Source organism: Camponotus vicinus, unplaced genomic scaffold (assembly GCF_025532165.1).
Source record: "Camponotus vicinus isolate PSW18456_S1 unplaced genomic scaffold, iyCamVici1.0 SCAF_10, whole genome shotgun sequence".
Taxonomy (NCBI): domain Eukaryota; kingdom Metazoa; phylum Arthropoda; class Insecta; order Hymenoptera; family Formicidae; genus Camponotus; species Camponotus vicinus.
In genome coordinates this window covers 4527645-4550699 of record NW_028141946.1, presented here as the reverse complement: position 1 = coordinate 4550699, position 23055 = coordinate 4527645, and the positions used below count along the sequence as shown (strand labels likewise).

General features: G+C 30.3%; 3 protein-coding genes across 13 annotated transcripts; all 3 read left to right on the top strand.

Moving 5' to 3' along the window:
* The first annotated feature begins 79 nt into the window (after positions 1 to 79).
* Positions 80 to 1514, top strand: Bug22 (cilia- and flagella-associated protein 20). The gene is made up of 3 exons (XM_083081028.1): positions 80 to 570; positions 650 to 1009; positions 1102 to 1514. The coding sequence occupies exons 2-3, from the start codon at positions 734 to 736 to the stop codon at positions 1405 to 1407; spliced, it is 582 nt and encodes a 193-aa protein (XP_082937154.1). The 5' UTR covers positions 80 to 570; positions 650 to 733; the 3' UTR covers positions 1408 to 1514.
* Positions 1515 to 2596: 1082 nt separating this feature from the next.
* Positions 2597 to 8931, top strand: LOC145960451 (uncharacterized). 6 transcript variants are annotated; one of them, XM_083079938.1, is made up of 5 exons: positions 2597 to 4004; positions 5281 to 5511; positions 5590 to 5819; positions 5920 to 6309; positions 6601 to 8931. In XM_083079938.1, exons 1-5 carry the CDS (start codon positions 3825 to 3827, stop codon positions 6944 to 6946), a joined length of 1377 nt encoding a protein of 458 aa, XP_082936064.1. In that variant the 5' UTR covers positions 2597 to 3824; the 3' UTR covers positions 6947 to 8931. The 6 variants fall into 6 exon arrangements, with proteins under 6 accessions (XP_082936064.1, XP_082936065.1, XP_082936070.1 ...); XM_083079939.1 differs by lacking the exon at positions 2597 to 4004 and adding an exon at positions 4168 to 4431; XM_083079944.1 differs by lacking the exon at positions 2597 to 4004 and adding an exon at positions 4511 to 4688.
* Positions 8932 to 13326: 4395 nt separating this feature from the next.
* Naprt (nicotinate phosphoribosyltransferase) lies at positions 13327 to 22722 on the top strand. Of its 6 annotated transcripts, XM_083079791.1 has the most exons (13): positions 13384 to 13480; positions 13543 to 13689; positions 13777 to 13968; positions 15426 to 15596; positions 15668 to 15794; positions 16047 to 16258; positions 17035 to 17153; positions 17264 to 17457; positions 18480 to 18668; positions 20170 to 20401; positions 20477 to 20797; positions 21097 to 21225; positions 21480 to 22721. In XM_083079791.1, exons 3-13 carry the CDS (start codon positions 13896 to 13898, stop codon positions 21555 to 21557), a joined length of 1845 nt encoding a protein of 614 aa, XP_082935917.1. In that variant the 5' UTR covers positions 13384 to 13480; positions 13543 to 13689; positions 13777 to 13895; the 3' UTR covers positions 21558 to 22721. The 6 variants fall into 6 exon arrangements, with proteins under 6 accessions (XP_082935916.1, XP_082935918.1, XP_082935919.1 ...); XM_083079790.1 differs by lacking the exon at positions 13543 to 13689 and having other exon boundaries at positions 13327 to 13480; positions 21480 to 22720; XM_083079792.1 differs by lacking the exon at positions 13543 to 13689 and having other exon boundaries at positions 13327 to 13480; positions 20170 to 20395; positions 21480 to 22719.
* The last annotated feature ends 333 nt before the right edge of the window (positions 22723 to 23055 follow it).

Genomic DNA, 23055 nt, shown 5'->3' with positions numbered 1-23055 from the left:
ATTAATTTATTTGCGAATTTAATTTATTAATTGAATTATTTAATTTGTAAAATGTATTTATTATATAAAAATTTGACATATATTTTTAGAAACTAAAATTAAAAAAATATTTGAAAGATTTTTGTTATAAGTCTGAGATATTCATACATGTATGTGAAGTAAAATTTTAAAATATTATTTTCTTATTTTTCTAATTTTATAATATCTGAAATGTGTGAGCTAATGTATATTTGTATATTTTATTTGTATTGCTAATTTGTAAATTGTTGAACTTCTCCCTAGTTAATAGTTGGCCAATCATATTGGACAAATTCATCGCGTATGAAAAATCAGCCTTAAAATATTCTAGTGTCTAGTGTAAAATAGAAAATGGTGTATCGATCAAACGTTTCATTAGGTTAGAGTTGCATTAAATATTTTGTGAGACAACACTTTATGAGAGACAGTAAATTAAAATTAAATGAAAATTGACATATGAAGAGCAGGAAATTTATTATGTTAAATATGAACATTTCTTAATTCATCGTTTATAATATATTTTCAGCTCGGTTCTTGTCAAGATGAGAAAAGGTTAGTTCTTTGCAGTTTTATATCTTGCACATAAAAAACGATGTTAAATCAACTAAAATATTCAAAATATACATTGCAGATTCGAGAAGAAAATAATAGACGAATAGCTTTATTTTGATAGAACAGAGAAAATTATTGCAGCAGCTAAATTTTAAACCAAAAAATGTTTAAAAATACTTTCCAAAGTGGATTCTTATCCATTCTGTACAGCATTGGCAGCAAACCGTTGCAAATCTGGGATAAAAAGGTGAGAAATGGACATATTAAGAGGATCACTGACAATGACATCCAAAGTCTTGTTCTGGAAATACTGGGCAGCAACGTTAGTACAACGTATATTACATGTCCTGCAGATCCAAGAAAAACTTTGGGTATAAAGTTACCTTTCTTGGTGATGATCATTAAAAATCTGAAGAAATATTTCACATTCGAGGTTCAGGTAAGTTCTTATTGTATCAACTAGTTTGTAGAGAACTTATTCTTAAATTGTCTAATTTTTCTCAGTATAAAAACAATATTTATATGTTACAGATTATCGATGATAAAAACGTACGTCGCAGATTCCGCGCTAGCAACTATCAATCTACAACAAGAGTAAAACCATTTATCTGTACTATGCCAATGAGACTGGATGATGGATGGAATCAAATACAGTTCAACTTGGCTGATTTTACACGCCGAGCCTATGGAACAAATTATGTAGAGACATTGAGGGTACAAATTCATGCTAATTGTAGGATACGACGAGTGTACTTCTCAGATCGATTGTATTCCGAGGATGAATTGCCAGCAGAATTCAAATTATTTTTACCCATTCAAAATAAGGCAAAATGTTAGGATATAGTGAAGAAATATGTGCTTTCGATAAAAGGAAAGTATTGTCTTGTTTTTCTTTTTCAAACTTATTTAAATTTATTACAAAATAAAACATTTCATATATTGATGATCGTCTTTATAAATCGATTGTCCTCGATTTATATTTTATTCTTATGCTCAAAAAATTTATTAATTATTTTTACGATTCATTATTCTAGATTATGTCCTTCTCTGATTTAGTTACATTTATTTCTCTTGTTCTTTCTCTTTATCACGATTGTTAAAAATGCTAGATAATAAATATTTTTGATATGGAAGTGAATGTTTGTTTTTGAATAAAAATTTTGTATAATCATAATGATATATATGAATCAATAATAATTAATTATAGTGATAAGAAGTGCAACAATGAGATGTATTTTTTAATTTTCTTAAATCTTTTATAGAGAAAGAAAGAGAGAAATATATAACTTTTAAGTGAAATTATATTAAAAGAGAAAAAATTATCTGATCTAATATTCATTTTTTCAAACGTAATTTTATTAACAATTATAAATATCACACCTGCTTTGTTTTTTGAACATTTATTCAATTGCCTATTTAACCAATTATTGATCACATTTTATATATAATAATTATACATAATTAATTCAATGAAAAAAAAATTAATGAGATCATGCGTAATTGGATTATTAATTATAAAGGCATTTTTATTATTAATTATGATAAAAATTTTTTTATTAATTATGTTAAAAATTTATCATTATCATCATTTTATTACATTTTCCGAATGAATTCCACGCATCTCGCAAAAACTATTTTTTTTCTATTTTTATATATCTCGAATCAATGAAAACTATATTCCAATAGTACACAAAAAAGAGAACAATATAAACGTCGATACGAATAATTAATGAAATAATGATTGTGTCATTGCACGAACGCGATGTGATTAAGGGCGGGGCGGAAGAGACGGAGAGAATGGTAATCGGCAGACACATAACGCACACACATAAACTTCGCGCGCGTATTAATTGCTAATTATTAAGTATTGATTTTTTTAAATGGGGACGCGTGGAGCGTAGCGCCAACTCCCCGCTTCTCCCCCGTTAAGCGACGGGAGGAGCGGAGGGAGGAGGAGAATGAAGGGGGAGGCTGTTCGTTCGCGTCAAACGTGTCCGCGGACTATTTTTCGCGGCGTGCAAAAACAGGGCAAGCGCGCGCACGCGTAGTAACACCCGACGACGCGAGAAATGGCGGGAAAGCGCGGAATCGCGGGAAGGATATCGCGGATGTACGACGCATCCGTGAATAAGGAAGCGCGCGTAGCGCGACCGACAGGAGAGCGAACGGCCACGCGAGCACGTGGCGGTCGCGGCGGGGAATCGTGCGAGCGCGTGCACCGCGATCGAGAGGAAGAAAAAATTGACGAGTCCGCCAAGATGGCGGACTAATTAAGAGTGCCCCGCGCGCCGATGCATTTTATTCTTTGCGCGCCGCATGGCCGCGTGGTCCTTGTAATCGATGTAATAATATGGGATTTTCGGATGCCAGCGGCGACGGCGACGACGACGGCGGCGACGCCGTAGACAGATATAGACGCGTGACGCGCGGAGAGCGCCGCGCGCCGCGTCGCGTCGCGTCGCGTCGCGCCGTGCCGCGCCGCGACGCGGAGCGCCGGCGGAATCCATAAATAAAACAATTGGTTATATACATATGTTTTTCAAATCGACGAATGCTATTATATATTTTGTATTGAGCACTCTCGGGGGGAGACGGACGGACGGACGCACGCCGACGCCCGACGACTATCGCGGAGAACGCGCGTCTGTTTTTATAAAGAGGCACGACGTCTCGCGTCGCGTCGCGTCGCGCCGTGCCGCGCGGCTTATAATCTCGCCCAATCCGCGGCTCCACTCATATAAAGTATACGGCGGAACAAAAAAAGAGGGAAAATCGTTATAGAATAATCAGCGAGCCGTCGCTCGTTCGTTCGTTCGTTCGTTCGTTCGTTCGCCCGCTTTCGGCCGCCGCCGGGAGACACACGCGCTTCTTCTCGGTCGCGAACCGCCGCCGCCGTCGCCGCCGCCGCCGCTCCTCGCGACCGAGGATGCGTCGTCGTTGTCCGGGTACATGAAGACACCGCGTCGCGGGACGATTCAACACGTCTCATTAGCCGTATTCGTTAATTCTCGCGGAACCAGAAGGAAAAATAAAAGAAAAAGATCGCTCTCTCTCAAATCGGCGTGCGTGCCTGTCGTTATCATACGCGTCTCTTTCGGGGATTTATCGTAAAGAAAAAGTCTTCCAGTCGTGGAACGAGAAAAAAATCGCTCCTCCCTCCACCTGGCGCATTATATTTTTTTTCATCATTTTTTTTCCTCGCCTCTCTCTCTTCCACCTGATTCTTTCCCTGCCTTTTTGCCCCCGTTTTTGAAATGGGTACAGCGGCACACGATCTCGAGCAGCAGCGCGATCGGCGAGCGGATCGGTCCGCGACGCAGTGTCGGATTTGTGCGGCCGACATCGCCCTAGACGACGACGGGATGCACATCTTCGCCGAGGACGGCCGTCGTCATTATCTGCAGACCAAGATACGGAAATATCTGCATATCCTGGTAAGTCACGAGCGCGTCTCTCGCGCGGCGCGCATTTTTTTCGGTTCCCCCTCTTTTCTCTTTTTTCTTTTTTTTTTTTCAAAATTTGCCTCCCCCATGCGGCGTGCGTATATCTCTGTGAGTGTGTGTGTACGTATGTATGTTTCTCTCTCGCAATCACGTGCCGGTCGCGATAAATTTCAGCCGAATCTCGATTTTCGAAACTCGCCTCGCGCCGATTGCGGAAGCGGCGATTTCGGGCGATATCGAGGATCAGACGATGATCAGTCGATGAATGCACAGCAAGGATGATTTCACGATCGCGCGATGTTGATGCGGAAGATCGTCGTGCCGATCTTTGACGATCGCGCGATAAATTATTTCCTTTCGCGATAATTCCTCGGATGCGATTACGATTGCGAACGTTCGCGATAAATTCGAGATAAAGGTATTATAATTCTTAATCTCATTAATTTCCTTCTTTTTGCGATTTATGACATTTCCCGAATCGCGGATAAATCGACTCGTTCGTCTAAAAATAACGACGACATTTTCGGATTTTAGATGCTTAAATTGCGCAGTAACGAGTCATTACGCTTCGCGAAAATCTGCGGCCGAAAATTATAATTATTACCGGTCCTCGATCTTAATGAATCGCGAAATATCAACGAGTTTATCATATGTGGAATAACGTGATAAACAAAGGTGATCGTACATGCCAAATACGTCTGTCGAGCGCGACCATTTTGTGCGGGGCTACAAAAGTGTTAAAAATTAGCATTTTATTGATTGCAATAAGTATACCGTGTTCTGTATATGTGTGCGCTATATAAGTACTACATCTATAAATATAATCGGAAATGAGGGCCGCGCGTCGGGGAAGCGACGTCGGGCGGAATAAATTACGGAAAATGCGTCAATCAAATTGTATTGTGTAAAAAATATAGCAGCTTTTTCTTTAAATAAGCGGTACATCTTTCTACTCGAATCGAAATTATCAGCGCTTGTATCGAGCCGAAAGCTAGGTTAATTATATAAGATGAGATAAAAAAAATTACAATGCAATGTGCAAATGAGAAACAATAAAAAAGAATAACAAAAAGTAAAAAATAATGATGATAATAATAAACTAATACATAACATTTGCAGAAAAATAAATTTAGATCATAAAATATGCAAATATAAATAATTTTGCAATAGTGATCCCATGTTATATTTTAAAGATATATATATTTATAAGATATACATAGAGTATGTTTTAGAATTATAAACTTATTTTTATAAATATTCTTTCTAGGTATCATTGGAAGACAAATTTTCAAAAATGGTCTGTTCTATATGCATTAAGAGACTGGAGGGTGTTCATCGCTTTGCAATGATGGCATACCGTACCCAAGAAAAATTGAGATCACAGCTCTATAATAACATTGACAATACAAATTCTGTACAAGATGATGATGTACAGGATATTAAAGATATTGCAAAGAAGACGGAAGATCGAGGATTATTACATTCAATATTGACAAAAGTATGTGTATAAATTGTAGTTTTATTTCTATATCACAGATATTTATGTATAATAATTTATTATCATCGTGTTTTGTAGGGTGTGATAGAAATTTTAACTGAAGACGAGCCACTGGGACCATCAGAGTTAAATTCCCAAGAGGACAAACGTCATACTCCAAGTATGGAGGAAATGGAAGTAAAAGTGGATCCAATGTTATTTTTACAATGCGGTATGGAACAATCTGCATCAGAAGCTTCCGATTCCTCAGACAATGAGGAAGAAATAACAGGAACGCATTCACCTGAGCCACTACCTTTAACAAACAAGTAGAAATGTTTTTATTACTAATAATAAGGATTACATTATAAAAAGTGTTGTTTGAAAAAATTAACAAATCAACTTATTTAAGCTTTTTATCTATTTTAGAAATATTGAAGCAGAAGAAGAAGACGAAGAGAAAAAGGATGAAAGCGAATCTAAATTGCATGAGGACAATGAAAAAATTACATCTATCGCATCAACCAAACCATACGAATGTACAATATGTGCTCGATCTTTTATATCGCAAATCGGCTTGCAAAATCACTTGTGGTCACACTTACCCAAAGAAAGAAGATTCGATGGAAAGCCTATTTTACGATCTCAACATGTTTATTCCACAAATGGTGTACTTCACACAAATAGTGATAACAATTCGTCCAGCAATTTCATCTGTCCAATCTGCAGTAAAAAGATTTCTACAAAGGGAAATTTGAAGGTGCATTTAGAGACGCACAGGCCTAAGGGGAAATATGGATGTGATATATGTGGAAGAATGTGCGTTTGTATTATGTTGTAATAGTAATCGTAATAATTATTTTATAAGAATTTAATTAAAATATATTATAAAATATTAAAGTTGTAATTAAATTCTTATATAATAATTAAATTATTTTATATATTTATACTTTATCATATATTTAATATTATTATATATTTAGTATTAATATTATTAATATTTTAACTTTTTATTCTTCTCATACATGCTAATCATTCTGCTAATCTGTTAATGCATCGTTTTCAAAAGATTTCCATAAGTATCATTAAAGATAATTTAATTTCTTACAGTTTTAAAACGCAATCGAACCTATTCAGACACAAGGAATATCATGGCGGCATACAGTTTCCATGTAATGTATGTGGGAGAGTGTATCCGACGAATTCGACGTTACGTGCCCATAGCATAACGCATTCGGATTTAAGACCGCATGCATGCCCACTTTGTGATAAAACGTTCAAACGAAATCAGGATCTAAAATTCCACATAAATCAGCATACGGGTGCGAGGCCTTATCAGTGTCCTTACTGTCCGAAAGCTTTTGCGAGCTCGGGCAACTGTTTTTCACATCGTAAAAGAATGCATCCTCGGGAGGTTCATCGGGATCGACAAAGAGCGGCGGATTTAATGAGATGAACCATGGGTAGTCAGTACGAGGACTGGTCTTAGAATCTCAGATAAATATTCTGTCGAGTGATGATCGTATATTGATCATATATCAGTATCTGTCGTAAACTTCATTTCCAGAGAGTAACGGTGCTAATTAAAACGAGAAATTTTGTATGCTTTATTGTTTTTAACTTATTTATATACATTTAGCATTAAGTATGTTGTTGTTGGTATTATATACTTTGTTAGTTATTTAATGAATATGTCTTTCTATTGTCTGATAAGGATGTTTGTTAATATGAGATATTGGTAAACTTCCATCGTTGTTAGTAAATCTAGCGATGAAGTACTTTACTATAGAGAAAATAAGTTTGAAATTTCATAGCCAGATTTAAATATTGATACTTCTAGTCTTATTTTCAAAGCATACTATTGCAATTATATGCATATTATTTTAATAATAGAAAATAATAATTGTTAAATGTTTTTAGAAATGTAAGTATTATTTAAAGTTGACAGATGTTATTTGTTATTAGAAATTAACATTAGCATATTTTATTTTTGTGATAAAAATATCTTCACACTGCCATTTTATGCATATTTTATTTTTAATATTTTTTAATACTGTTTTAAAATAATATTGGCATAGATAATAAAAGTTATGAATTATAATTTATTTCTATAAAAATTAATTTTTATATATATGTGGCAAGAGTATAAAACTATAGTTTTTTTACTCTACGCTTATATACGTGACATTATCTTAACGACTCTGTGATAATTGTATTGGTACTGATCGTTTTATACTGGTTATGAAATTTATAACTTACTCCAGCTGATATATAATAGAAATATTATTCTATTAGCTAGATTATACATGATTGAAGCATTATTCAAACAGTGAAAATTCTAAAGAAAGACATAGTTATTTTATTCACAGCAGTCGAGAATTTCACAGGGAACTTTATACGGGATTTTATATGTCGACCAAAAAGACAAAAGAAGAAAATTTGTGAAAAGAAAAAAAGTTTTGTAGTCTGTGACATATTTTTAGCACAATACGAACATCATCATAAATATTAAGACTGTATATGAAAATTATGTGTCAAATTAGATAGTAATTTTAAGAACGAACAAGACCGAACGTTTCAGTCACATGAAATAAATCTAGTCGTCGCAGTATTAATTATCGATAAGCAAGACGTAGACGCCGTAGTCGATATTACAAATACGACGTTATTCTTATAAGCAAAATATATAAGATAAATGTTAAACAGAAGTCTGAGTAGTTTTTTAGGAAGACATAATTAAGTTAGTTAATTAATAATTCATGTAACGTAGATAATAGCCCGTGCTTCCGTATAATGTATACATTCGCACATGTGCTAAACACCGCAGAAGGCATAAATAGAGAGTATACACATATAACAGTCAGAGTATACATACACATACAAACAATAATAAGTAGTATACTATATATCACAAAGATGAAGAAAAAAATACCACGTGTAATCACATTATTAATGCAACATCATTAGCTCATAGAGATATAAGCATGTATTTTGTGATTACGTTTTTCTGGATGCTTGCCGACATATGTTATATATATACTTCTAGAAATAGGCAACAATATAAATAGTAATTATATATATATATATATATACATATGTATATGTATGTATGTATACAAAAATAATCAATTTTTGATAAAAGGAGAGTATCCGAGGTGATCTAATGCTCGCGGCTCAATCGTCATCATACTTGCATTTTAGATCTTAGAGAATCAAAAATTGAGTATTTTTCTAAAGCGCCAAGACACACCAAAGCCCTAGTAATCGGGACTAGTGATCAACAATACTTCAGAAGTGCCAGTTGTAATGCAAAAAAAAAAAAGAAATTAAAGTAGTGTATTTAGCAACAGACAAATACTGAAGGAGCATTTTGTAGAGTTAGTGGACAGAATACACACCATCTGTGACATATATAGAAATAAATTCGTTGTATAAAATGAATCGAATTGTATTCTGCATTCACCTTTGCATGAAAAAAAGACGCGTGTCGTTGAATTGATACATGTATTATCGATAATTAAAACGACGACTATGTAATTACGAATAAAAGCGATGCAATTTCAAATAACACGTCATTGACCCGATGATGAAGTGGAACGACATTTTATCGATGCATGCATAAATAAACGGCATATATAAAAGATAGTATTGTAATCAGACATATCTCAGAGGAATTTTACAAAAATTTTATTCTTGAGCTCTTTACGATATTCACTGTTTTATATATGTTTTGATTTTACATATATTTTACATATATTTGACATATATTGATTTTATATTTTACATATATTTTTATATTTTTTTTTTTCAAATGGATGTAAATCAAAATTTTATCAGAGTAAATGTTTCATAATCTTCAAGATAATTACTATTACTTTTTCATTCCAATATGAATTAGATATTCAACGAATTTTCCAACACTTCTTCTATTTCTTATGTAACAAAATCATTCAGATATAGATCAGACTTGATTTATTAATGTAGTATTTTTCCGAATATCACGATATTTTAGTAATTTATTCTTTTTTATCTGTGATATTTTTATAAAGTTAATTCGCATTCAATTTACACGAACAATATCTAATGTCAATAATCAAAATCTAATATCAATCTAATATCAAGAGAGAGAAAAAGAGTAACATATACTGATATGATATAACGTTACTGATTTGTTTTAATTAGTATTAGCAAATCAAGTAATGATTGATATTATGTTTAATTGCGTAGATTTATGTAACTGTTTAATAGATTTTCTGATCATTACGAAAATTAAACGAAAAGGAAGCAATATATTTATATCTTTCACAAGGATATTAATTTATAGAAGCCATATCGACGGAGCGATATGGTCATAAATATTTATGCAGTTGAATTTTTAGTAGACTAAAAAAACAAATAAGATAAAGTGTTTTGCGTCATTAATATCTTAATAATATATATTTTTTTCAACATGTGGAATTATACGCAACAACATTGAGAGATATCGATCATGATGATTCGAAATTCTTCTATGCTGCGGAGTTACTACTGGTAACCAGTAAATAATTCCGTTAAGAAAATTGATGTATAGGTGTATTTATATACATGCAAAATATATGCGCATTGCGGGTATAAATTACAGTAGCAGATAACTAATTGTCTGCTCCAATTTTATAGATTACATATAGACATTGCAACATTTCCTCAATTATGGTATCTAAATTTTTATTAACTTATTTTTTAGTATATTATAATTTTTATTAGTTTTACTTTATCGTCGCTTTAAAATATATTTTTTATTATTAACAATATTTCTTATAAATTTAAGATTCTACGTGTATTCTCTAATAAAAATAGCTATTTAAATTTTACTACGTTTCTTTGATAAGAATGCAGAGAAATCATTACAACAATATAAATAGCAGGAAATTATTCTTCTCCAGACTCGGAAAGAGAGTTGATTGATCTGCGTTTTGCAAAGATAGTAAAAACCGAAGATGAGTTGCAAAGCGAATTACAAAAGTTCAATGGCCCAACGCATATCAGCAGTTATGCGTTTAATGTCATTCAATTATAACACTTTTTTGCATTATATCGGCAAATTCAACAAAAATATAATTAATCTCTAAGAACCGTTCGAATGCGCGATAGACCAAAGTTAAATGATTTCGATTCTAAGAAAAAAGTTTATATATCCCTATAGATAGAAAATTCTCCTGCTGTGCATGCGACTGATGAGATATAATAATTATATATCTGAGATTATCAGTATATGATAAGCTTAATGTCAGTATATGATAAGCTCAAAAAAATTTTACAACTATTAAATATAAAATTTCCTAATTACCACAAAGAAAATTTATCTAGACAAGACAGAGATAAATAGATGAATAATGTTAGATTCAATAGATCAATAGATCAATAGATGAATAATTGTAATAATATATAGAAGGAGAATAAATATACTTTAATATTCTTATCTTTTTAATATATTAAAATAACTTATTTGATAATATTGAGTTATGTTGAATTATGTTGATATGGGAAATATATTATTGAAACATATTAATTAAAATAAAACTTTATAATAGAATCAAATAAAACGCTGTGCGGAAAAAGAAATCGCTAAAGCTTATTCATAATTCTAATTTTAAAGTAAAACAGAATTTTGAAATAAATAAAACAGAATTCGAATAATGTCGAAAAAATATAGATTTATTAATGATAGAAATAGAACAGTCAAGATAATTCTGATGTGATAAAACGTTGCATATGTCGGTAGCGATAATATTTGAAATATGAAACTCGAAGTCCCTGCATTGTATGTCAGCAGCGATAATATTTGAAATATGAAACTCGAAGTCCCTCTAGTGAGAGATGATTCGTAAAGTAAAATTCCGCATTATATACACAGTTCTCTTTTTTTCGCAAACGAACTTCGATCGAGTTCGAAAAGTTTTTTTTAATTCTCTTCAAAATAAAGACAAGATATTGCCGCAATGCGTGATGTCGATCGCAAGGTCGGTTCAACAACGTTGTTGCCCCTAACGATACATATGTTTAATCGAACTATTATCCAAATGATATCATTAAACACGTGCGCGCGCGCACTATTATTACACTTTCTTGTCATCAAATATATCTTCAGATTGACGTAATTCAATCTTTAAAGAAGCGTATGATACATATTTAAGAGAAAACAAATTAACGATTATATATACATTATACATACATACAATGTTTATATAATGTACGGAATACGGAATTTAGATAACAGTCAATATATGTTATTTAATTAATTTTTAATTACAACTGTTATTAAAATATCATATTAAACAAAATCGGCTATAAATTTATCATGGAAGGAATGTGTCTTTAAAGATATAATTGTGAATTTTTTAAGACATTTAATATTTTTGATATTTCAATAAATTTTTTTCACAAAAATATCATGGTAAAATAATATATTTGTTTGCATAATTATATTCTCTTCTATTAATTTGAAGTAAACTTTAATAGTAATTTAAATTAAATTTAACTTTAATTATAAAGGTACATAATATCGAAAAAAATATATGATGACTCTTGTCCATATTTTCCCTAGTGCAAAATTGATAATTAAAAACATGAAAATGTATATATTTTTCAATAATGCGGTGATTGAGAGAATAATACAGCGATTGAAATACTCTTGATCAGTATGCATATTTGATCCCTGGCGAAAATAAATATCGGAGCGTAAGTCGAATATAAGGAAAGAGTAACAGAAGTGTAAACGAAGCTTCTAGGATGCGTAAATTGAAACAACGAAACGTAAATGAAGCGTTAACACTTCATTTACGTTTCGTTGTTTCAATTTACGCATCCTAGAAGCTTCGTTTACACTTCTGTTACTCTTTCCTTACATTTGACTTACGCTCCGATATTTATTTTCGCCAGGGATAGAAAAGCAGAAAAACTTTATGAAAAATTTCATATGTAAACATTTTTGACATTTTGATTATTTTTATTGTTACAAAAAGATAAAATGTATAATTATCGTCGTTCAATCGTTTGAAATGTTTCTAATTTAATATTTTTTTTATTGTATAACTAAATTTGAATATTTAAGCGTATGAAATAAAATTTGAAAATTATAACTTTTTGTGAATCAGAAGAGGATGAATATATATAAAAGATAAAAAAATGTGATATAAAATATTCCAAAAGCGCCAAATATTTATAAAAGAAAAAGAAAAAAATACGAAACTTTGTCAACGAAAAAGAATCATATTTATAAATATAGTTGCATATTTTCCAAACATGAAATAAAACAGCTAGCTAAGTTTCGGATGAAACAAAGTAAAAACCAGTATAAGACGTTAATGAAATAATCTTTCATTTTTTTATAATACATCGGGCAAATTTGTGAAGCATTTTTTTTCATGAATGCGTGTTTTCTTTCGAAACGCAGCATCAGTCAAATGAATTAAAAATTATAACGCTCTTTGGAATTTTTATATGCGTCATCTTAAAAAATTAAATTGAAAAACAAGAGAGGATGAGAAAAAACTAGGCCTAAATATATATATGTATACGTGTCATGTAGGTATAAATTTAAAATGTATAAAAATGTATAAAATGTATAAACATCTCTATAGTTTTCTTTTCTTTTTCTTCCGAATAAAAGGATTGAAAACAGTTCGTATGCAAATTAATTTTCGTATGCAATGGTTTTTCGCCTCTAATCTCGTCAACCATTAACTATGCACTCGCGCGCTAGAAAATAGATAAGAAATCTGAATGTGTGCTCAGTTGCGGATGTGTCTAGTGATTTTTGACGGCGACTCGGGAATTGGTGGGATCGGCGAGGTAACAGGCTGTGCGAGTGCAACGTCAAACGTCCTTCAAACGTTCCCTATCGATTCCCGCGCGCCTATATATTATCGCGACTCGCGTCGAAGCATGCTAGTTGCTATCACATCGGCATCGTCGGCGGTGACGGTGCGATATTCGCCGGATCGGTAGCGAGGTTTGTGTGAATACTCTGATTCCGTTTTTTAGATACATGCACTTTCCGTTTCTTTTCTTTAGTTTTCGCGCGAATGCATAGTTGACCTACATCCAGTCAAGTAATTGGACCTTTTTATCGCCTCACGAGAGAAAAAAAATTCAAAATGACATTTTAATAAACTGGGATGGAGGAGAAAGAGTATTAAAAATTAACGTCCCGACACAATCGTATTATCTTTGATCTATATAAGGATAAATCTTAGAGGTTATATGCGCGCGACGAATAACGTATAACTTGTCTCACTTTCAATGCAGGAAGTGCAAGTGAGTGCAACTGAATTGGGAATCCACGGAGACGGAGAGAGAAGTCGAGAGAGTGTGGCGCGCTGTCTTTTTTCCCCGCATCAAACACGCACGCGAAGCGGCCCCGCAAAATGTCAACGGACGACGACGGCGGAACGTGTTGCAATTCGCGACAAAACGGCGTCGTTCAACCATTACTGACAGGTAACGTCCTATAGATCACGATTCCCTTCGCTTGTAATATCGTTTATCGTCGTAGGCGTTATAACTAACCTCAATATCGCTTCCTGTTTTGTCATAGCATTTCGTAACAAAGATTGATAAAATTAAATAATTGGAGATAAAAAGCTCCTCATAAGAAGAGAGTAATAAATGTGTCGTTATAGATAATTTTCTTAAGTCACGAGAGCATTTTCTGGCTAACAAGTTACTTAAACGTATTTGAAATTCAACGGAAATAATAAAATCGATTTTACTCTAAAAAAGATCAAAATTTATTTCAAGATATTTAGTTTTTAAAAATTTTATCAAGAATGAAAATAAATAATATCACACAAATTTTTATAACGAGGACTCGCATTTTTAATATGGAAAAAAATTGTTTATTATGTATTAGAAATCAGCATGTTTCACAAATAATTTTTATAACTCGCGTATTTAATAATAAATGTTTACATCTTTGATGGATTTGCAGCTGATACGCAAATCGTTCAAAACATCTTATCATGAGAAGTAATGTCAACATCGTGGCAATATGAAATATGCAAGTCAAAAGAACCAAATAAATCTCCATACGCGAAATTAGGTTAAATTTTATTTATGACAGCAATCACAAAGAGCCTTTGCATGAATGCGTGACGTAAAAGTGTCATGTTTGTAAATATGGACTGATCATGATGATGTTACTCGTGCGCGTTTAACATCGAGAGAGAGAGAGAGAGTGAGAGAGAGAGAGAGAGAGAGATTAGATATCTTACAGAAGATCCATTTATCAACACAAGACTACTTAACATGCGACGTAAAATTGCTTACTTCCTTTATAAGTGCTTATATGTATTACAATATGCACTTCCATAAAATGATTGTGCAATTTTTCTGCCAGCAAAAACACGATGCATATATTATGCAGTTAATATATAATATGTAAATCATTTTAAGGAGAAACTACGCATATCAGTTATATCAAAGAATTAAAATTTTTTATTTTTTTAAATTTTTGTGGCTATAAAATTTTCATGTCAAAATTTATAGTTACTATATAAAAAATTTAATTTGAGATAAGATAATATTTACAATTTTCAGATTAAATTATATTCTATAGAGTAAATCTTTATTTTAATGCACAAATTAATTATTTTATTCTATAAAAGATTGAAAGTGCTTGTCAAATGTCAAATTCATGAATTTTAAAATGTATTTAATTTATTAACTTTTGACATAGCTGATCTGTCCTCCTTCAAGATATCAATTGAATGATTTTATAAAATAGAATAATATGATTTGAATTGTTTAGCTCAAGTAATTGTGCATATAACTTTTTAGTGATAAATCACATTTTGTAAATTCTTTTAAATAGTGCTAGAACTATCAAATATTTGAAGTTGTTTTTATATATTTAAAGGAGAAATGATGAGCAGAAAATAAGAGGAATTTACTTTCAGATTTGTATCAAATTACCATGGCATATGCCTATTGGAAGAGTGGCAAAATGAATGACTATGCTGTATTTGATTTATTCTTTCGCAAAAATCCTTTCCAGGGGGAATTCACGATCTTTGCCGGTCTTGAGGAGTGCATAAAATTCTTGAATAAATTTCATTATTCTCCCAGTGGTACGTATTGACATAACTTACTTGTTACATATTCAATTCTATGAATTATATTAGGTAACTTTATATTGCAGATATAAAGTACCTGAAATCGACTATGCCTGCTACAGTAGACCAAAGATTTTTCGATTATTTACAAAGTCTTATTGCAAAAGATGTCACGATATATGCTATAGATGAAGGTTCTGTTGTATTTCCAAGGTGAGTTTAAAATATCTTATCTCTATGCTATTCATAAAAATTTTATCTCTCTCAGCAAACCAGAATGTTATAAAAAAGATATAATTATCTTTTAATTTAGTATTAAATTGTAAAAATAATAACTAAAAGAATATTTTAAATAAAATTTTTAATTATATTTTTATTCATATAAGTTTTATTTTTTCTTTTGTACAAATTGGTTAAATAGATTTAAATTTTTAAATCTATTTAAAATGATTTAAATTTTTGTAGAGTTCCATTAATAAGAGTGGAAGGACCATTGATAATGGTACAGCTTTTAGAAACAACTCTATTAACGTTAGTGAATTATGCGAGTTTAATGGCGACTAATGCGGCGAGATATCGGATGGTAGCCGGGAAAAATATAACATTACTGGAATTTGGTCTTCGAAGAGCGCAGGGACCCGACGGAGGATTGAGCGCATCTAAATACAGCTATGTTGGTAAATATCTTGTTTATATTCATTTTAGAGCCATGTAAAATCATTTTTGGAACATTTAAAATGATTGTTGGAAATTGTTGCATATCTTTATTATTTTAATTATTATGCTTGATAATTGTGAAATATTCCAATGATCAGCTACATCAATCATTTCAAAAATCAATTTACATTGAAAAAGCATAAACATATTCAGTATTTGATTTCTAATAGAATAAGTAATTATTTCTTCTTGTAATCTATATAAACAATATTCACACATTAGTTTCACGCAAGTTATAGATATGGAAGCAAAGCTTTGAATATCTGCATTCATCATATAATGTACACTGCTAGCCATTAAAATTGCAATACTATCTATCTATCTATCTATATATATATATATATATATATATATATATATATATAATGTTGTAATTTTAATGGCCAGCAGTATATAATGAGTGATGCAGGTGTCTGGTACTACTCCACTGTACACTATACTTAACAATTTTGTGAAAAGTGAAATCAATACATTGTTCCACTCAGTGCCAGTTGATACTGCCTAGGTGATGAGTAACAGTTTAGGAGGTCAAGTTGAATGTATGTATGTATGTAAAGTTATATATATATATATATATATATATATATATATAACTTTTACATATATATGTATGTAGACATACATACACACACTTTATATGATGGAATTAGATAAAACTTAGTTATATATTATATATATATATATATGCAATATAAAAAAAATTCAATTTAATTTAATATAACATGCTCTGTTACAGGCGGATTTGATGGGACTAGTAATGTTTTGGCTGGAAAATTGTTCAATGTACCTGTATGTGGTACACATGCACATGCATATGTAACATCTTTTACTAGCATCGATGATCTGCGTGGGAAAGTAAGCATATTTGACAAGAAATCTTTATTATCGGTTTAATCAAATTTTTGGAATGTTTCGGCAAATATAGTTAAAAGGAAACGAACTATCTATCTCCGTTTCTCTTGCAGACATTGGCGCACAAGCAAACGGGCGTCGTTCTAGATATACTGGAGCTCGCCTGCAAGTATCGCGAGGCTATTGCCGATGATTTAGGAGCTTTAGCTTCACAGGCATCTGGTGGAGAATTGGCGGCTTTAATCAGTTATGCCGTCGCTTTCCCGGAAAGATTCGCCGCTCTCGTGGACACATACGATGTTAAAAGGTACGTACTTATATCTCGATCATTTATTTACAACGCTTATATTTTTTCGTTTAAATAGAAAACTCAATGTTGGTTTGTAAATGTATGTAAGTTTTTTGATCATGTATTTTTTTATGCATACAAAATTTGCATCAACTTTATGGTAATCTTGTTTAGTTTTTTGCATGTGTTATTTTGTTATTTGGATTTATTTGTATATTAGTGCTTACTATTAGTTTATTATCTCTTATAATTTCACTAATTATTGTAAACTAGGCATTTGTAATGTGTGTGTGTGTGTGTGTGATTATTTTTTCTGTTTTATATTAATTTGATAATAATTTTGACATTATATTTTTATCATATTTATATTATATAATTATAATATATAATATATTTAATTATATTAAATATATTTATATATTACATTTAATTATATTAAATTACTTATTTTATTAGATTTAATATTAGTGTATAACATAGTATGCCTGAAATTTATTAATTATAGAAAGTGTTTAAATTATACATAAAAATTATACATAAATGTGATATTTTAAGGATAGATTCTTTGATAAATTTAAAGTTAATTATTCAAGAAAAAACTTTTTAAAATATCTCATACATTATAATGTTAAAACATTACATATCACATAAATATATTAATTGCTGTTACTATATATGTATATGTATATAGCTTATATTTTATGTGTGGTAGTTTATGCACAGACATATACAGTTTAAACAATTTTTCATATAGATAACATATGTTATAATGCATATAATAGTATATATCATTATGACTTCAAAGCTCAGTTTCATTATGACTGTACAAAGTCTCTCTTTTACACAATCTTATTACTCGTCTCCCAGATAGATGAATACAAAATAACCGGCATATTTTAAAGTAAATTCATATTTTAATGAGACGGAAGTGTATTCTTTCGTAATTCGATCTCGTTGATAATTATGTAATTTAGTTTTGTCAGCGCGTCGCGAACAGATATACAATACACATAGCTTAATAATAAGGAGTGTGTTTATAGCATTGAGGCATCGGCCAAGGGGCAGGCACAAGTGGCCAGCTTAAATGTAAAAAATAAACTTCTAACTTACGGGTCCAATACACATGCTCAAAACAGTGTGAGAAACAACCCATTTATATCAGAGTCAACTACGCAACTTCACAAGAATGGCTTTTTAAGACGAGGCGAATTGGGTGAGCTCTATGTGAGGTACGATATTGCTCCTATTGTTTGCCTGTTTTGCAGAATGCAGATTTTTTTTCTGGTTCTCGTCAAATTTACGCTTTATGAGCTATATATATTATTTTTTTGTGATACCAAAATTGATTAACACTTTCTGACATAATACTTTAAAGAAATTTAAATCACATTTTTTTAAACAACACAGAGAAAGCTTTATTGAAGCAGCATTTTTATGTTTTTATAAATCAATTTTTTCTTCTTTCTTTATCTATCTCTTTCTCTTATTTTTTCTTTTATTGAAGCTTTTAAATTTTTTAATAACAAAAACAATATTACAATTTAATTCTCTATTTTATTTTTTCGATTAGAGAACAATATTGGAAGAAATGTTTTGTAGAACAGGCAAATTGCAAATTGTACACGTTATCATATTATGTTATTCTCATGACATGCCAATTAGAAATAAAACAATATCTTACATTTTTCATTACAATCTAGTTGTTAATCGTTACACACTTGTGATCTTATATAGAGTGCCCCTCCCAATTCTGCCGTTTTTCTCTCAATAATTAATATGGGGACATTTACTACATAAATGTTACACAAATTCTGATATATGTATTTTGACCCTTCAAACACTTGGAATTTCAGGAAACTTTAATTCTGAGATATTATATAAAAAGAAATATACTGCACAAAAAAACGAATACTTTTGAATCAAACATTTAGTTTAGCATAATATTTTAGCTCTATCTCTCTTTTTCTAATACATATAGTATCAGTTAGCTATATTTATCTACATTTGTCAAAATAGCGTACACTTTTTTTCACTAGAAATAGTGATAGTATAATTAATTTAATAATTGATTTAAACATTTAATGCACCTTATTTACACCAATTAATAATAAATGTGCAAATTCAAATTTCTAGCTATTTTATTATACATAAGCTTTTATGTGTGTGATATTTTCTGTCTTAAAATTTTCCACTTAAAACTAAATTTAAGAAAGTGATGAGCTGATATAGCAAAAAATACAAGACAATATGATAAAAAATCTAACAAATTTATTTTTGTAATTTACTTGTCTTGGAAAGAGTATACATATATGTGTAAAAGAATTATGTTATAAGTATTGTATAGTAAAAGAATTGCGTTATAAGTTTAAAAAAGATACATAAAAATGAAAATAAAATTAAAATATAAAATTAAAAATAAAAATGTATATTTATCTTTTATTAAACTTTTTTTAGACAATCTTTTCATATGTTATATATATGTATGTTATTCTCTTATATAAATTAAACATACACATTTGAACACATTTTTTAACATTTTAATTAAACAAATAAAAAAAACTAGATTGCATTTTACATATAACTTAATAATAATAAATAATTATATAATATTATAATATATAAAAAGTGTGTGATGTGCATAACTAGATTCGTTCTTAACACATTAATCATATTAGGAGCTATCATACACACACAGTAATATTTCATAAATATATATCATTTTACAAATAGGAGCGGACTTTTAAATTTCTGTGCGGTAGCGTTAGCTTTGAACGACTTGGGATACAGAGCTATTGGGATCCGGATTGATAGCGGCGATTTAGCGTATCTCAGTAATGTGGCAAGAGATATTTTTGAAAAACTTGCCGTCAAGTATAATATTCCTTGGTTCGCAAAACTGATGATTTGCGCATCGAACGATATCAACGAAGAGACTATAATAAGCTTAAACGAGCAGGTAAAGGTGCGAGTAGAGATTTGCAAAACACGAATAACAATAGATAAATATCGTAATATAGAGATATGAATATTTTCTTAGAACCACAAGATCGATTGTTTTGGGATTGGAACACATCTCGTTACATGTCAGAGACAACCAGCATTGGGCTGCGTTTATAAAATGGTAGAGATCAACGATGAGCCGAGAATTAAGCTTAGTCAAGAGGTCGGGAAAGTCACGATACCAGGCAGGAAGGATGCCTATAGATTATATGGCTCGGATGGCTATGCATTGATAGACCTTTTGCAGAAAACAACGGAAGAGCCACCGCAAGTAATGCAGAAAGTTCTTTGCAGACATCCATTTCAACAAACGAAAAGGGCTAACGTTACACCATCTCGAGTAGAACGTTTGCACAAGGTATAATCTGATTAAAATAATAGATTTTTACATAGTATTATGTAATATGTATCATGATGTATAAATGTAAATCAAAAAATATTATATATTCTTCTGTTTGTCATTTACATTCTTTAGATAATTTGAAATTCTGAAATTTTTTTTCAAGAATTAACCACTATTGTATTTGCTATCATTAATTAATGACAATATGTGAGATACATAGCAAAAATATTTTATAAACAGCTTTATATATATTAGCTTTATATTATTTATACTATCAAGTATCTAATTTATAATAAATAAAAACATATATACAGATATATTGGAAAGATGGCAAACTATGTCAACCATTACCAACATTACAAGAAATTCGCAACAGAGTACAAGAATCACTTAATACATTGCGTAATGATCATAAAAGGAACTTGAATCCAACACCATATAAGGTAAGAATTAATATTTGATATTTTGGAGAAGCTACTTTCTAAGGACAGATTATCAAATGCATATTTCTTGAAACTCAACCAGATTTAAAATTGTTTGAAACAAAAATCTACCAATTTATTTTAGATTTATATTAGATTTGTGTCTATATATTTTAAAGTTATTTTTAATTTGCGTATTATTCTAAAATAAAATTTGTATTACTCATTGAAATGCTTATGGAAAATAATTCAATACTTCTTAATATTTGTTACAGGTAGCTGTCAGCGATACTTTATATAGATTCATAGATGAATTATGGTCTCAAAATGCTCCGATTGGTGAACTACGGTGAAGCATACTACTCTTATACAGGAGTATTGTTAAACTAGTCTCTAGCAATTATGAGTGATAACACAGAATCAGAATTTATGGATAAAATACATAATAAATCATTCGCTATGGAAAGCAATGATAACGTATCACCGCAATTGAGCATATATATGCGCATCATGATTTGACATGATGTGCTATAGAATATATCACAAAAAAGCGAGGGTCCTAGAAACATATTTTTTACAATTTCCATTGTTGAAAAATTCGAATTATATTATCATCACAATCTATTTTGATAAATTTTTCACAAATCATAATATAAAATATTTATATAGTTTTACACAATTTATATAGAGCAAATTATTTCGTTACAGAAATCTATTTACAAATCTATTTATATTTCGTATCGCATACACATACACATGTACTTTTTTTTTTCTTTATCTTTAAGTTAAGAAAAGTACAAAATAATACGTGTGTGTGTGTAATTTTAAATATGCACAATTAAAGTTTCTGGAATTCTAATGATGAACTTTCGAAAACTAATCTAAAAGAGTATGTATTCATAATTAAAGTATTGCAAAAAATGACAACGTAAGCATAATGATTTAATCATATTTCCTGATTCTAATTTTATTATTATATTGTTCTTTTTTTTTTCTTCTTTTTTTTTTGAAGAATTTGTTCTATATTATATATGCAAATTTCTATTATTGTCTTGTATTTATAGTTGTTAAAGACTGCTTTGAAGATATTCTCATATAAGAGAATAAGAGCGATACATTCGATTATTTAACATTGTTATCTACACAAATGTACAAATAGCGCAAACATGCTAAGTATTGTACATATTTATAATTCTAAATGCATGTATAATATATGTATAAAAGTCTATATTGATAGAAAAAAATGCATCAAATGAAAGAAAAAAAGAAAAGAAGGAGAATGTATTATACCTCAAATTAACATTTGATATTGACAGTCGGTTACGACTGTCACGATAACGTTACGATTGACAGTAGTGAGCAAATTCAAAAACTAATCTTTTATTAGTTTTATAAATTCAAATAATACTCCTAATTATTCCATTATTTGTCTAGAAAAAAGTTTGTTATACTTTTAGCTAAGTAGTCTTTAATATTATCCTACATTTATATGTGATTAAATAATAGTTCTTTATGATTTCTCTTATATTTTATATAGATTTGTTATATATATATATATATATATATATATATATATATATATATATATATATATATATATATAACAAATCTATATAATATATATATATATATATATATATATATATATATATATCCTTTTGTAACGCAATTCGTTTATAGTAATGTAATTGTAAACTATACCAGTGTTTTTTATAGTGAGAATAAATAGCATATAATTGTTATGCAACTGTTTGATTATAAGAGATTATCTTATTAAATTTTGTAATTTATTTTATTCTCTGAAAAAATTTTTTATAATATCTAATTTCTATCATTTTTATTTGGAAAAGT

What these genes read in the sequence shown, in the direction of transcription:
- Naprt (XM_083079791.1), top strand. Translation starts at nt 13,896, where the DNA reads ATGTCAACGGACGACGACGGCGGAACGTGTTGCAATTCGCGACAAAAC. An exon ending in CGTTCAACCATTACTGACAG is followed by an intron (nt 13,969 to 15,425) that starts GTAACGTCCTAT and finishes ATTTACTTTCAG; the next exon opens with ATTTGTATCAAATTACCATG. An exon ending in ATTTCATTATTCTCCCAGTG is followed by an intron (nt 15,597 to 15,667) that starts GTACGTATTGAC and finishes TTTATATTGCAG; the next exon opens with ATATAAAGTACCTGAAATCG.
- Bug22 (XM_083081028.1), top strand. Translation starts at nt 734, where the DNA reads ATGTTTAAAAATACTTTCCAAAGTGGATTCTTATCCATTCTGTACAGC. An exon ending in ATTTCACATTCGAGGTTCAG is followed by an intron (nt 1,010 to 1,101) that starts GTAAGTTCTTAT and finishes TATATGTTACAG; the next exon opens with ATTATCGATGATAAAAACGT.
- LOC145960451 (XM_083079938.1), top strand. Translation starts at nt 3,825, where the DNA reads ATGGGTACAGCGGCACACGATCTCGAGCAGCAGCGCGATCGGCGAGCG. An exon ending in GGAAATATCTGCATATCCTG is followed by an intron (nt 4,005 to 5,280) that starts GTAAGTCACGAG and finishes TATTCTTTCTAG; the next exon opens with GTATCATTGGAAGACAAATT. An exon ending in CCACTACCTTTAACAAACAA is followed by an intron (nt 5,820 to 5,919) that starts GTAGAAATGTTT and finishes TATCTATTTTAG; the next exon opens with AAATATTGAAGCAGAAGAAG.